This window comes from Myripristis murdjan, chromosome 3 (genome assembly GCF_902150065.1).
Source record: "Myripristis murdjan chromosome 3, fMyrMur1.1, whole genome shotgun sequence".
NCBI classification, from domain to species: domain Eukaryota; kingdom Metazoa; phylum Chordata; class Actinopteri; order Holocentriformes; family Holocentridae; genus Myripristis; species Myripristis murdjan.
Window position 1 is genome coordinate 18,696,665 of NC_043982.1, and position 16,091 is coordinate 18,712,755.

General features: G+C 40.9%; 2 protein-coding genes across 2 annotated transcripts in view; both read left to right on the top strand.

Moving 5' to 3' along the window:
• The first annotated feature begins 830 nt into the window (after nt 1-830).
• fam219b (family with sequence similarity 219 member B) lies at nt 831-9,841 on the top strand. The gene is made up of 6 exons (XM_030048148.1): nt 831-1,032; nt 3,123-3,231; nt 4,502-4,595; nt 4,703-4,780; nt 5,206-5,257; nt 6,701-9,841. Exons 1-6 carry the CDS (start codon nt 958-960, stop codon nt 6,848-6,850), a joined length of 558 nt encoding a protein of 185 aa, XP_029904008.1. The 5' UTR covers nt 831-957; the 3' UTR covers nt 6,851-9,841.
• Nucleotides 9,842-10,812: 971 nt separating this feature from the next.
• Nucleotides 10,813-16,091, top strand: part of LOC115356862 (AT-rich interactive domain-containing protein 3B) — a 55,893-nt gene continuing 50,614 nt past the window's right edge. The window contains exons 1-2 of the mRNA XM_030048149.1: nt 10,813-11,140; nt 12,569-13,204. Coding sequence (XP_029904009.1) covers nt 11,105-11,140; nt 12,569-13,204 — 672 coding nt within the window. The 5' untranslated portion in view covers nt 10,813-11,104. The remainder of the gene's footprint in view (nt 11,141-12,568; nt 13,205-16,091) is intronic.

Below are 16,091 nucleotides of genomic sequence, written 5' to 3' on the forward strand. Positions count from 1 at the left end.
TGAGGGGAACAGGTAAATGACCAAACTGAGAGAGTGACTTAGACATGTATGTGGGTGTACTTATGGAGGTATGTGTGTCTGAATGTGTGTATGTATGGCATGTAGGTATGTGCGCCTAATAACACGGCCACACTTAAAGATTGGAGTGGCCGCTTTGTGGGGCGGGTGAGGGGGCCTGGTGAGGTGGCCTGTGTGTGTGTGTGTGTGTGTGTGTGTGTGTGTGTGTGTGTGTGTGTGTGTGAATTTTTTTTTTTTTTTTTTTTTTTTAAAGGATTTATTTTGTCATTGTAGCCTATGTAATGATTATACAGGGTACCTAGTCAATTGTGAGTTGTCTGGCTAAAGACTCCCTTAGTCTTCCTTGAAAAGAGAACCACAATGAGTAATCCTTTAACTTTATTGTGTTGTCTTCGACTTGTGGTACTTGTCGCATTGTGTGGCATTTTATATATATTTTTCGATAGGTCAAATAAATCAAATCGTTAATTCCGAATGAACTAATAGTGTTAATTAATACTATGAATTGATGTATTATTACTATATAAGGACGTATGCTTGGGATGGTAGCCCTGTACATCCCTTGTTGATGAACTTTACTATCCATATGGAATAAACACATGCATTTCAGTCGAGGCTACTGTGAAAAATGACATTTTGCAAAAGCAGCAATCATATTTACATCAAATAACTTTCATACGTGAATACACTCTTCTCATTTCTGTACTTAAAAGACGCTGAAAGGCGTGTTTATAATTACGGGTTTTATTTTTGAAAGTTTTACCGGAAGTTTTTTTTTTTTTTTTTTTTTTTTCTCCTGGCGTGCCTGACACCGACGCTGGTAGCATAGCTGGCTAACAGAAGTGCCTGTTCCTGTACACAGCAACAAAGTCCCTAGCTTTGGGGGGCAGCGGTCAGCATGGCAGTGTTGTGGTGTAAAGTGTGACAAGTAACGCTAAGATGATGAACGACATTATAGAGGAGCAAGAGAGGGACACCCTCCTGGACGCGCTGCCCGAGCCGCAAGTTTTGACGGTAATGTCAGTTAAAGCTAAGGCTAGCCGGCTAACGCTAGGTAGTCAACACCAGACAGTCGGCTAACGACAGCCAGCTAACCTAGCTAGTTCCAGGTGTTTTGACAGCTATAAACACACTGGATATCTGTCGAGAAAACCATTTCAGGTTCAGCACAGACAAACAGACACCAAATGTGATCTGTTTCATCGTTAGGCCTATCAACATGTAGAGTTGATAGCCTTTTCATGTAAACGAGGCGGACCGCTGGTAAACTCAGACTCGTTAATGAACCAGTTTGGCAGGTAAACAGCAGTTCGTTTAAGGTCCTTTATCCTGAAATGACAGGTGCTTTGTGAAATGACTAAATTAAATTGGCTTGCCAATGTAGTGATCCACCAGCCACTGTGGCCATGAGATATATAGTCAGATTATGGAGAAACTAAGTTTAAAGGCACTCTTAAAACAAAACTATCAGACATTAGCCACTGTTTTTTTTTTTTTTTTCAATTCTTACTTTATTTCAGACTCGCAAAAAGGGTCAATGGAAAATATAATAAGCAGAATATCATGTCCATATCTCGCCAGTGTTTTCTGAGCCTGGATGAGTACTAACTCTTCTTGGGGCTGCTTAAAGCCTCTGTGATGCTGTTCTCTGGCTCACCCAAGTGACATGTAAAATTGTGCAACTTTTGATGGGCGCTATGACATCTGGGAACCTGAAGCAGCAACATCATAGGATCACTGAAAGCCACTGTGATCCTCCACATACTTTATCTGAAGCTGCTGTACAGATTAGCTGTATACAAAGGTGTACAGGAAGCGCTAAATAAATAAAAACATTTTACATCGACAGAGCACATACTAAATTTGCAAAGAAGCGTATTGGCCTCAGGATATAGCTTATGGCACTGTCAATAAATGTCTCTGTCATCATTCAAATCATCAGGAAGGAATGACCAAGCTAATTTATTTCCTTGTATATCATGAGAGGAATATATTGCAGAAGTGAAACACAGGAAAACTCATTTCCTTTCCTCTCTACTTCTCTAACTATCATGTCATTACTCTTATCGGCACTGGATTTAACATCATAATCTTTGGCATGCTGCACAGCACAGCTTCAGTAATTTCTGCAGCCCAGCACTATATGGACTAAAACATACCAGGTCATCAGCATGCATAAGCTAATTGATCATTAACCCAATGAAACATATAAATGCAGTGGAAGTTTGACTTCCATACTTGTATGCTGAATGCACATCAGTGCCATGTTTTTTTGTTTTTGTTTTTGTTTTTTTTTTTTTTTAAGGCAAAACTGATTATCAGTGGTGAGAAAAAACATTTTCAACCTTGTTAGCAGGATTATATCCAGCAGTTTGGAGGGAATACTGGCAAGGGCAATAGGTTTGTAGTTATCATTGCTATTTAGTTTTCCGGTTTTGTCCTTAATGACAGATACTAACAATACAGAGATGATAGAATCTGGAAGAATGACACAAACTATTAAACCAGTAAAACACATGGCAAGCAGAGGACAGAGCTGATAGCTGGCATTCTTTAGTTGTTCCGCAGTAGTATGAGCCCTACTACAAGTGTTGTTATCTAGTATCATCATCAACATCATCTGACCTTACTACCATGTTTTCAGAAAGGTCAACACCTTTGACTACAAATGACTTTACTTTTAACACAAATTACAATAATGCTCAGACCACATCTCAGTGGCATGAGCATTATTGCACGTGGCGAAGTTTTACAGTTATCCATAAATCTGACCTCTTTACAGAAGTCATAATGGTTATTATTCTGCATCTCCCTGACAAGTGGATGAGCTCTCATTGTGTTGTTGCTTATTAAATGAAATGAAGAACTTATTTAAATCTTTCATTGTTATGTTTTTGTATGTCATGCATGGCATATAGTTGAATACCACGATGGGGTTTTTTACAGTTCATCTGAAACCCATCAGAGCATCCCTAGGCAGTTCAGTCAGACTAAATGAAGAGTCTTTTATAAAGTTTTTATAAAGAAACACAAAATAAGCACTCTCAATCCCTTTTTCTTGAAACTACCATATGAAGATTTGACCCTATATTTCTCAACCTCAGGGGCCTAGCAGCAGCACGAGACCCAAGACTGCTGATGGTGGCATCAGGCCTGTGGAGAAAAGAGGACCTTACATCATGTCCAGAGCTCCAGCCATCCACCTTAAACTACGTAAGTGTTTATTTGACTCATAGATGATCAGTGACTTAAACAGACAGTGGTTGTGTCTGTAGCTCATGGGTCCACTCTTCATTCTTAAATCATTGTTTTCATGGTTTCAGCTGTGCTTCCTGCTGTTCCACATTTCTTACAATTGGAGAGTTAAAGAATGTTGAGTGTACAGCTGCTGGAAAACAGCCTAAAACATATAACAGTAGACAGGCAGTAATGAGCTAAAATCGTTTCATGCAGTTTTATACAGACTGCATATATGGTAAGCACTACATCCCTTTGCACCATATGCAAGGTCCTGTTGTCTTTGAATTGTGAGTATCAGAAAATGTACTGTGTTACAAGTTGCCAGTGTCTTTACCAATGTAACCAAGACAAATATCTGCACTTTTATTTTACTTGGTGACTAATGTAATTCTGATTTCAGTTTCTACTGTATGGCTAAAATTCCAAACTTAATGTAGCCTTGCAGATGTCTCCCTGATAGAGAACTGGTTAAACTCGGTGTCCACTCGGTGTTTGCCACAGAGATAACAACAAATTTTACAGATTATGTTGTCTCTCAGTTGTAATAATGCTCATGTTAAACAGTAAGGCAAGGACAGGGTATCACAGAATTGAAGATGAAACTGAACTTATCCTGCTGACGTCATCACTGATGTCAGAATATCCAGCATCATGGGAACTTGTGTGATTTGAGTGGATGGACGTATATACACGTAATATAATACACAGTATGCACTGAGACAGAAAAAAAAACACAAATAAAGAAAACTTGGCTAAGGTCTTACCTGGACAGACCCAGGCATCATAGGGTGTACATGTCTGAGCAAGAGTTACAGGTGAGTTGGCTTTGTCAAAAAAATGATAATGATAGTTAGACTCATTCTTTTACCTAACTTCACTGTTAGCTCAGCTCTCATTGACTGATGATGATGAAGGAATCAGTGAATAAATGGATCTGTGACACTCAAACATTTCAGTATGTGTCCACAAGTCGGGTCGTAAATATCAAGCATATAAGATGTCATCAGAGAAGCTCAGATCATTCTGCCAACCAGTCAGTGTCGTCAAAATTGAATTTATAAACTCCTTACATTACCTGATAATCTCTGCAAATAATTGGTCCCAAGCCTCAGATCAGGGTTTCTCCCCCTAACTGTCAGAATGGCCAAATATGGTATTAATTAGCCCAGTTGTCCTCTAGTGTGTCCCCAGTTTTAGCCATCAGCCCTTATCAAAGTAAAAAGTGTTTCCTGATACTTCATAGAGAAGCACCGGGAGATGGCGAGGAAAGCATTGAAGAAGAAAGCCCTCACATCAGGAGCTCCAGTGCTGCATCAACCCAGACAAGGAGCCAAGAGGTAAGGAAAGGAGGAATGAAGCAGTTTTGCTTTTTATGACATACACATGATGGAATGAAGTGAGATGTAGTGTGGATGATTTCAAGATTTCCTGGTTCTTCATTTAGGACGGTGAAGTATAACAAGGGCTATGCTGCCTTGAGTCAGCATGCTGAGGAGACTCTGGTTGCATTGGAGTCAGACAGGTAAAGAGATAAAGCAGATGAGGAGCTATAAGTGATTTGTAAATGAGACCAGTTTGTCCAGAACCAGTGCCCTTTTATTTTTTATTTTTTTGTAAGTTTCACATTCACATTCATATTATTGGCTCGTATAAGATCCAGAGTTATAAAGGTCAGTCCTTTTAAAACAATACTCACTTTGTCACAGATACAAAATGTTTGTTTTTAAACAGGAAATGATGCTCTAGGTTATTTAAATTTTGTTGCTCTAGTTCATCTTTTTGCTGAACATCATTTCAGAATCAAAATCATGTTGTCTGGGCTTTCACTGGTATCTAATTGACAATTTTAGGTCATAACAACCCTGGTTTCCATTAACTCATATCTCCACATGATCCACAGCAGTCATTGCTAGTCTTGTGACCCTGGTTTTGTTTTTTACCTTCCAGTGATGAGGAAATAGATTTCGAGCAGTATTCCTCAGGATACTCTTCAGCTGAGGTGAGTGGGCGCTGTTAAGCTCTCTTCTGATGCTCACAGAGTCATAATAAGAAGCTTGTGAAGCTGTTGCATTATAATCACAGCTGGCATTTTGAGCTTGGTTTGTGAAGATGGGATTTTATCAAATCACAATCTATGTTCATAGAGGTACATACAGAAGAGCTACATTATTGATCCGTCCGTCCATCTCTTTACATTACGTCCATTGTCTGGCTGAATTGTGTCAGGTCAAGGAATTCAGATCGCAGTGTGAGGGTGAGCACCACTATCAAGATATTGATATTGTGGGCAAAATCCAATTTTGGGGCATCCAGACAAGACACTCACTATTTCTTGGCATAATTTTAAGATAAACGTTATTTGAAATGACAAGTGCCACTGTAACTGAATTCAGTTGAAAAGAGCTGGTTGTGTATGTGTGTTTTTCCTTTTTCTCCAACTTATTAGTCATATGCAGTTTCTAATGTGTTTTTTTCACTGCGGCCCCCTACTGTTGGCCAGGGGAGGGTGCAGCCTACTACTTGCAACCTCCCTTGCACTTTGATTCACCAGCTGCTTCTTCTCGCATGACAGAAAGATGGTTTACCAGCAGAGTGTAATGCATGTGGAGAATCATGCTGTCCTCTATATAATACACCGCCTGATGGTGTTTTATTATAAACACATGGTCACCTGTTCTTGACATGTGGTCGGTGCCTTGACACAGATATTCAGTACAGTGCTTGTATGGGCCTCTGAAAGGAAAAAAAAAAACAAAACATAATAATAAGAAAAGCACTTAACAATTCAACTGCTTTAAGCTGCTGCTGGAAAGCAAACCCAGGTCTCTGCAGTGGTGTGCAGGTGATTTTTTTTTTGTTTGTTTTTTTTTTTTTGTTTGTTTTTTGTTTTACACACCCTGGTGCCCTCTTAACAGATTTTTTTTTACCTTGCATAGCAGGTACTTTAAGCAAACTGGACATTTGAATATCTAAATATGAACATTATACAGTTATTAAGTGGGAAAATGGAAATTGTGTTGTACTATGAGTGATGACATTGACAGAGTGAGACAAACTTATAAAGTGCTTTTAACATCCAGGTTTGTCCCGAAGTGGGTTTTGCAGATTATGTGAAGAGGGTTCTTATTAAAAATAGAAAAAATACACCGGTCACCCAGTATCAGACTTAACTGAGGTGCTGGAGCTAAAAATGACTGAATGAAAAGAGAATCAGAGGCCTTCAGAGGCCTTGAAGAAGGCCTCTGACCGAAAGCTCACAAAAAAAAAAACAAAAAACAAAACAAAACAAAAAAACAGCCAAAACACACATACACACACACATATAAATACACACATACAAACATACATACATAAATATAAAGTGGTTATACCTAAATATAACCACTTGCAAGGGTGCAGTCAGTGCAGACCTTATCAGTGAGGTGTCTTCTTTTCTCTCCAGGTCCATCCTGATTTAAGCAGGCAGCTGCTACAGGATGGCTACCGTCTCGATGAGATCCCTGATGATGAGGACCTGGACCTGATTCCCCCCAAAGCCATGGGCTCCTCAGTGTGCTGCTGCTCCGAGGGCCCGTCCTGCTCTATGCAGTGATGCTGGTGCTGTGACCCCAGCGCAGCCGGGCTGCTCTATTGTTGCAAAGGCTCGGCTCCTGCTGTTATCTTCACCTTAGCCACTTATGGCTGAAGACTCCTTGTTACCCACAAGCCCCACTGCTGCGCTGCCTGAGCACCTCCAACTCTGAAGCCAAGTCCCTGTTTATGCAGGGCTGCGTGTACCCAGATTGCTTAACTCACATCAAAGCATGGACGGATGTCAGCCCAAGCCTTATCCACTGTGACCCCAAAGCTTGACCTTTTTTCTTTTTATAGAACTACACGAAACGCTAACCCTGCCACCACTCCAAATAGAGTGGCAGAGTGATTCATCTTTTTGAAGATGCATGCATTGAACCAGCAGAGAGCTGGTTATTTTATTGTCTTCTCTGGTCAACAGCTCTGCAGCCACCTGTATATTGTAAAGGGATTTGCAGACTGCATAAAAAATGGTGTATTGTGCTGGAGTGATCCAGCTCTTGTCTTTTTGTTAAGTCATTTGACCCAGCGTGAGAGCATTAAGATTTTCTGGCTATTGTTGCATTCATTGGGCCTTTTCTGCATTATGTATCTTCAAAACTTGCTTTTGAAATGTTTCATTCCAAACATGAACTTCTACTCTGACCAAATGATTGCTAGCATCAAAGTAAAACTCATTAGTGAATAATAATAAAGTTACTAATTATTATGAGCCATTTACATACAAAAATTACATTTTAAAGCATGTATCAAGCAAGATTAGTTTTCCAGAATTACCTATGTCATTTTGGAATGAAATAACCATTCAGATTTGTTTGTTGCTCAGTTCAATAAGTTACTGGCTTGTTCATCAAGCAACACAGCTTCCACTGGGTGTATTGTATTACAGTGTTTACTTTGATATAAATGTATGGCTTTTCTATTACCTGTCGATTTCAGTAGTTGTGAAAGGCACGGCTGCCTGTCAGAAGTACTGAAATTGAGTTTCCACGTCCAGAATCACTGATCGAGAGTTTAGGCTGATCCTGGCATACTCACAGACTGGCACGTTGGGTAACCTAAGATACGTCCGGTTTTGTTGCTTTGTGCAAGGAGACAGAGTTCATTATATGTTACAACACAAGATGTCATTTAGGTAACCACTACCTACCCAGAAATGATTCACCCATTCACTGCCTGCATAACATATACTTACAGAGAAAAGCATATGTCAAGGTCACTGTTTAAAATAATGACGGTTAGTCTTCCAAAATAATACCTGGCAAGAAGATTAAACCAAATTATAGTACACCTTTAAGGATTTCTGTTGCCTGTTGGTAACTGAAGTACTTTGATTGGTGAAATGTTTACAGTTGTACATTTTTTGTTGTAGAAATGAGTTTTTCTGCAGAAAGTAATATCCACCATTATAAAATGACTCTCATTGTGCAGCAGTGATTATGGCCACTAAGCAACACTCATTATGCATGACCATTAGAGTCTTGAGTGATCTTATCTTGAGGATTCAGTCATTTTTAAATAGCATCAGATTTCAATTTGAAAAAGGAAAATGATATGAAGGATTTTGAATGAAATACCAAATACTGAAATTAATTTCTGTTAAGAAATTGTTAAATTCTGTTAAGACTGATCTCTTTTTCTTCCTGACAAAATGGATGGATTTGTAGTATTTTGGAATACAACCGTTCATATGTTTTGATGGATAGCACCTGAAATCACTCTTTCAAAAAAAAAAAAAAAAAAAAAGTATAATTTTCACCACCTCAGTTGTGTCTAGAATAGAAAGGATTTGTTCACGGTAAAATTTGTTCTGTCAGTATTTGTTTTACATACACAAACACACACAGGTTCTGTTGGAGAATTGAGTGTGTGAGCGTGCTAGACACATGGATGTGCTGAAACTGACACATCCCTTAATTTTATTTTTCCACCCTGCAAACTGCCTGTATCTGTGTGTGTTCTTGATACTCATGATCCAGTCTGCATTCCCTGGTTCACATTTTACAGCTTATCAGAATAATGTCATTTTTGATTATTAGAGTAAGTGATTGTGATCACTTCCTCAGGAGACCTTTTGTGTGTGGTGTGAGAGAGAGAGAGAGAGTGAGCTTGAACGTAACTTGGTTTGTGTCAGGTGACAGCTGTCTGCAGAAGAAAATAGTTTGGTCCAGTTAAATGTATGATGTAGCTGTGGTTTCACATATTGTGATACTGGTTATTATGAGGAGTAACTTTCACTTACAGAACAGTATGGCCTAGCTGACAGCCATATTGCACGTTTTATTGGATACCCCCTGCCCCCCATAAAACAAACAAAAATCCTCAGCTCCAGTAAAGAAGCTAATATTTGGACTGAATGACATTTTGTAACAGAAAATGTGCAGGAACCCTGATCTGGGCTTCACTGGTTTTGGGGTCAATTCACTGTCAGCAAATTCAGGAAGTGGATTTTACTGAAAATTTAAATTTTGGATGACTTTTCCCATCAAAAGGCTGCAAAGTAATTGAGAATGAACGCTCTCTGACCTGCAAATGTTTTTGTACTTTTTATGTGCAATTTGAATTCTCTTCTCGTACATGGGAATTCTTGGGTTAGAGGACAAATGTACTCTGTGACCCCTGCACTACTTATTGTTGGTTGTAATGTGAGTGATGTAGGATTGCAGCTTATTCTATTGTTGTTTAAAGTGTGTTGACCCTAGCCCTGGTGCTGCACGTTGTTGTTTATGTAAGTGTACATAAACATTGCACTCATCACCAGTGGTCAGTAGCAAGTACACTCAACTCACCTGTACTATGCAACTACGGGGACAATCTGCTTACTAACCAACATTGGGACAGTACATATATATATATATATATATATATATATATATATGTAAGGTGTTACTGAGTGCTAAATGCAATAACTTGAATTGTTATTTTATAATGGGAAACACTATTTTTTTTATTATTATTTGATTATATTGTCTATTGTTTAACATTATTGAATAAAATTCTGTTATCTATACTTTGTTGCATGTAACAGTGTGATAATGATTTTCAGGAATTATCTCCTGTTTTAAAAGGGCCACTGTACATTAAGTGAATGAGGCCTTGTCATTATGACTGTTCCGACTGTCAACACAATAACCATGTTGAACATTGTGGTACTTCCTATCTCCACAAGGGGGCAGAATGTAGCTGTGCTGCGTTCTCAAAGCAAGGCATGCTGTACTCCATTATGTAATGTGACATTGGGGTTTTGTAGTATTTGATTTACACAATGGAATATCATGAAATCTAGAATAATTATAATAATAATAATAATAATAATAATAATAATAATAATAATAATAATGCTGAGTGAGCTGTCAAGGAGCCCTATGTTTTGTTCAGGTAAATTAAAAATAGACAGTACTGTGATCCTCCTCATGTCCAATTTATTCTCCAGAGCATCTGGGCTGTGACACTCTGATGTAAGTATTTAATGCTCATGAACTGATTTTTTTTTTTTTTAGTATTTTAAGTATTAAATATATTTTAATATTTTCATTGGTAAATGGCATGTTCAGAAATGTCTTTACACACAGTTATTCATAATATACACTACAATAAGAAATCTGAAACTGATCAGTGTTTTTGCCTTAAAATTCGCTTTAAGATAATGTGACGCACCCCCTTGCTACTTTGTATATATGCTATATGTACTTTTTTAAATTTTAGTTACTAAAAAATATTTAATACAAATTACAACAATACTACTACAACAAGTACTACTACTACTACTACTACTACTACTACTACTACTACTAATAATAATAATAAAACAAAAATGTAAAACAACAACAAAAAAAAAAATTCAGTCAACAAATAAGATCAAATAAAAAATTCAGTGGGACTTGTTGCTGTTGCTGGGCGGGCCCTAATGCGCCCAGGCGGGGGGCGGGGGGGTGTAAATTGAAGGGGAGGAAAAAAAAAAAGGAGTGAAGGGAGTTACCTCAACCCTTTCCGAGATATGAGATCGGGCCATTTTCCTGTCGGTCCTTTTCCCTATTAAACCAGGAAATCAGGAAATTTTTGGGATTAAAAAAAAGAAAGAAAGCGATAAACCCACACTTGGAGAGGTCGCGAAGAGGAGAGCGTTTTGCGCCTTTCTGCTGGCGGATCAGTTGAAATTTCCGGTGCATGCACAGTATTTCTCTTCCCGTGCGTGTGTGTGTGTGTGTGTTTACAAGTGTTTGAAAGAGTGCCAGAAACGAGGGAAGAAGGAGGATAAAGCAAGGAAGGAGGGATGGTAGACAATTCCGGCAGCAGCAAGGCGCAAATGGTGAGTTGTGGCCCCGCTTGGCGTCCTAATTTATCTCTCCTGTCTTTATCAAGGATTTAGTGGGGGGGAAACTGACTTTATCCACCTTTTTTATTTTGTGGAGTAGACTTTCCTTACTTGTTTTTTGGCTGACATCCTAAAGAAAAAAAAATCACAGTCTCACTTCAGGGTCTTATGGTGTGTTTCTAGTACTCATTAGTGCGTTTACAGTGACCTTATGGTACGTGACGTCTTTTTTAAATCTACCATCGAATCACTATAGTGCTCCTATAAATTATTGTATAGCACAGGCTAACGTTTACGCTGTTACTGCGAGGTTACTATAGTATCTTTTTAAACAGTTTTAGGCCTTAAACTGATTGTAAGTTATATAAGGGGGGGAAAGGCGTGAATTATTGCTTTTCCTGACAATCTTGTGTTTTTTTTTTCTTTTTTCCTCTTTTCTTTTTCTCCTTATGATGACCTCATTGTTTACTAGTGCATCACTGGAGGCTGTTAACGGATAGATTTATTCACACATGCATATGTTGCTTTGATCTCAACTTTCAAGCATGCTTCAGCATTTCGTAATGGAAAACCCGTAGTTTTCCCTAATAGGAGCTTTTTGTGTGGCTGTGGAATTCAACAGTGAGTTTACAGCGATCTTATCATACCTAATATTGTTTTTTCTCACGTTACTGTATTTTTTTTTTTTTAAGCTGTAGGCGCACAATGATATTTTATGGTTTTGCTGCGGTATTCGTTGGCCGATAGTATCTTTCTGAAATGTAATGAAGGTATATTGTATATTGTGGTGTAGGTAGTTATTTTTTTTAGGTTTAGCTTGTCAACTTGGTGAGGGTGTTGAGCCTGGCTGTATCAGTTGCATTGTTAGTTTAGTTTTCCCGTCTAATGCTGCTGCATTGTTTCTGGTTTCACACATACCCAGGTCTGTGTGTTTAGACATGCAGGCTTGCTGTAGACATAAGTGTTTATAACTTAAGTCACTGTCGTACATAAATCATTTTCACTGTTTAAAACAGGAAAGCTAGTCTGGATTTATTGCAGTGATGATGCTGATTTTCTAACTTTTGCCCCATTAGCACTGAACTAAAACACCCTGAATCAAACACTGTCTTAAGTGAATTAGTCAGGTTGTTGCATCCCAGCAAGTTTACTACATGCACTAAATGAAAATACTGGTAGCCAGATTTACCCATATTTATGTGTGTGTGTGTGTGTGTGTGTGTGTGTGTGTGTGTGTGTGTGTGTGTGTGTGTGTGTGTGTTTATGTTTGGCACAGTAGCTCAGAATTGTTTCCCTTGGAGCTTTGCCCAGGCAGCATGCGTCATGCACATGTCTCCTTCGATCCTGTATAACAAGATGTAATGAGTAATTAGATTTCGGTTTATTGTTGGTCATCCATGCCTCCTTCTCCTCCTCCTACAGCCCAGCATGTCTCAGGAACCTGGTGTGGGGAGTGCATTTCCTCAGGGCAGCTCCACAGGGGGGATGAAGCTGGAGGCTGTGATGGAACAGCTCCAGCGGCAGCAGCAGGCCCGCTTAGAGATGGAGCGCAAAGAGAGGAGGCTGCGAGAGGCCCACATCATGTATGCCCAGCAGGTTGCTGCCCAGCAGGCCATCCTGGCAGCTGCCCGGGCCTCAGGGGCTGGCTTCATGGGCAAGGGCCTGGCTGGAGGGGTCCCAGGTGGGGGGGTGCCTCCCCGAGTGTCCAACCAGAGCAGCGTGGACTCGGAGAGAGAGGATGAGGAGGACAGAGGCCGAGATTCTGGGGAGGATGACGATGATGAGGAGATGATGGAGGGAGACGAGTGCAGCGATGAGGAGGGAAGCGCCAGCGGTCTGGAGTTCCTTCGCAAGCAGACCCTGGCTCTGCAGCAGAGTGCCTCTCACCTCCCGGGGCGCCCATTCAGCGGCTACGCTGTGTCAGCCCCCCAGCGGACGGCTTCGCCTCCTGTCAGGGTGAAGCAGGAACCTGACGAGGGCCTATCTCCTGCGGGGCCCCACTCTGCTACCTCCCCCAATGGACAGGCTGACTGGAGCTTCGACGATCACTTCAAACAGGTTAGTGTGCCGCCCTGGCTGCCTGCCAAACCATTTCCTCCTTATTACATCAATTTTTGTTTTGGCCTGTTCCTAGTTATGTCTTCAAAACACACCCCTTCATACCATGACTTTTCAAAGTTATCTGCCTGACATGTTTATGAAAGCGCAGAATTGCCCCATCTGAAAAAGTTTTTGGACATTATCTCTGAAGATTTTCCTCTGCTCGCACTAATCTTGCATCAAAGTTGTGCTATCTCTCCTTAAATACAGTGAGTCAACAGAGAGCTGTGTAATCAAAACACAGATGTTTAGTGTCACCCCGAGAGGAAAAGCCTTTTTGCTATTTTCCACTCTCCTGTCGTATGTTTTTTCTGATTGCTCAGCCTAGCCCCCTGCTGTGAGTAACGGCTTAATCTTGGCCGAGGCACAAACCTCTCAGGCGGTATCTTTGTGAGACACTTCAAATCTCTGCGGAGGGCTGACCGCCTGTTGGCTTTTGTGGCTAAAAATCATCTTAAGTGAGTCCTGGCAGAAGGCCAAGCTGGAGCACAACTCTTTCACGCTCGCTCCCTCTCCCTCTGCACTCTCATTCTCTCTCTCTCTCTCTCTCTGTGTCCCTCTCGGCGGTATGCTCAGACTCGGGTTTGGCCCTGTTCCAGGTAGCGGAGTCAGGCAAGGCAGGGCTGCTGCTGCGAGGCTGTGGGTGGTTGGCCGGGTCAGCACGAGGGGGGTGGAAGGGTTAGAGCTAGTGCACAGTAGCAGCGTCTTACACCCCTCTCAAGAGTTTCGGCTGTGCGCCAAGTGCACTTTCCCTTGAAGGTAAATATTGCTTCACTGCAGTGTTACAGAATGCTGGAATGCCAACTGGGAGTCAAATCAGTTTCCATGTGGTTTTGCATCAGCACGAGGGAAGATAGCCCAGCGGCTGTTGGGTGATATAAAAAGCTGTAGTTGCACAAGAGTGGGCAGTGTCAGAGGACATGTGTTTGGCTGATCATTGGGTTGAAGGTGCTGGACTATCATGTGCCAGGATTTTATTACTGTCTATTTAAAGGAAAATGTTTTTAACGGTACCCCTGTCGCCTGCATTTCCAAATTTAGCTACGGTGTGGGGATGGTTGACAGGGAAATTTAGAAATGACAAGCAGAATGAGCTGTGGATTACAGAGACTCTCAACACAGACTGTAGTGTAGTGGTAAGAGGAGGAGTACCAGTGGTGGAAGCAGTGGTATTTTTATTATTATTGCAGATCAGAAACAGCCTCTGTTCTCACGGGGATCTGCCAGCCAGGCAGCCAGAGTGGTTGGAGGTTACCAAGAACATCACTGTACCACAGTGGAAAGCCAAAGCATGGGGTTTGTCTGCATTGTTTGGGACTGCTTATTGTTTCCAAAGGTGTCAGACAGAGAGGGCTGGTATTGTTCTGCGAGGTGGCCATGCTTTGTGTGAACCTTGTGCCTGAACAGAAGATCAGAGCAGCAAAGTTGTAGCTGACCAGAGCCTATCTGTGGCCCAGTGTCTTTTATTAGGAGAGGTGGGCTGAGCCTAGGGGTTGGGGGAGGCATTATGGGACGAGAATTGGTCTGGCCTTTTTTTGTTTCCTCTCTTTTATCTTTCCTGTCATTATGTCAGCTCTGCAGTATTTAATGACGGCTCATCTCTTCAGGCAGTTTCAGGTTGCACCACTCTAGGGGGATGGGGACAGTGGAGGCAGGGGAACAGTTTTCTTTTTTCTTTTTCTTTTTTTTTTTTTTTGATGTCATTGTCTTCGAGAGGCCAGAAACAAGCCTGGCAGATGCCGCAAATACCGTCCCCACATAATGGTGGGGGGAGTACGTTTAGTATCTTCTAAAAGCAGGGACAGACGAGATATGACTGGTTTAAAGTGACCAGTGTGCAAAACAACATTTACATTAACATTTACATTTTATGTAGGCAGTGCCATTGGGTGGAGGCTTTTATCCAAAGCACCTTACAGCACTAGGAGTGCCTGTGTTTTTACATTCATGGCCCCAGTGGGAAACAAAGCCGTAGCACTTGCAGTGTAATCTTTTCAACTATAGAACCAATTTAGCTTGTTGCTCTTATCCAGAGCAACATATAAACCTTTTTCACTTAACTTAGTGAGGTGTGGTGTGCCATGAAACCTATTTTCAAAGTTCTGGGATTGTTTCTGACATGATTCTGGGTAAAGTTCTTGAAACCACCTGGCAGGTGACACTAGATGTTGAGTACTGGGAACATTTAGCAAGAACTAACAGTGCTTTCGATTTTGATGGCTACAACACACAGCCAGCAACAAACTGTCAAAACAAATGGCAAAACAATGCAAACTGCAAGGTGTGCAAATGATGAGGTGCACATCCTCAGTGTCAGTATTTTGGGAGACAAAAGTATACAGTAGGAGTTGTACTCATCTATTAGAAATGGAAAAAGTGTGTTTAAAAACATATACACACACTCCCTTCACATATGCCCTTCTTGGTTGATTCTTCCTACAAAAGAAATACATACAAGAGCCAATCCTAAAACGTATGTTCCGGTTACCCCTAGTCGTCTACATTGGTGGTACATTTTTGGAATAAGCGTCAGTTCCTAGATGATCAGCATTGCAGTCAACTAGTTGAAGTGCAAGGGTCGGAGCCACAGCACCCCTACATTAGATGAAACGTGTTATGTTGTAGATATGATGAAGAAGAAGCACGGCACATTCCTGATGGTGGTAATGTAACACATAGGTGAACAACCGTTTGATCAGCCTGCCTCTTAGTAATGTAGTCTTGAGGGTTTTTAGTGTGTATGAGTCGTGAGAGATCAAACAGGTCAGGTGGGGGTGGGTAGACATGGGTAGCCTGTGTTTTTGTGTAAGTGATGTATGTGTGTTGACCTCAGCCCTGCCCTAAA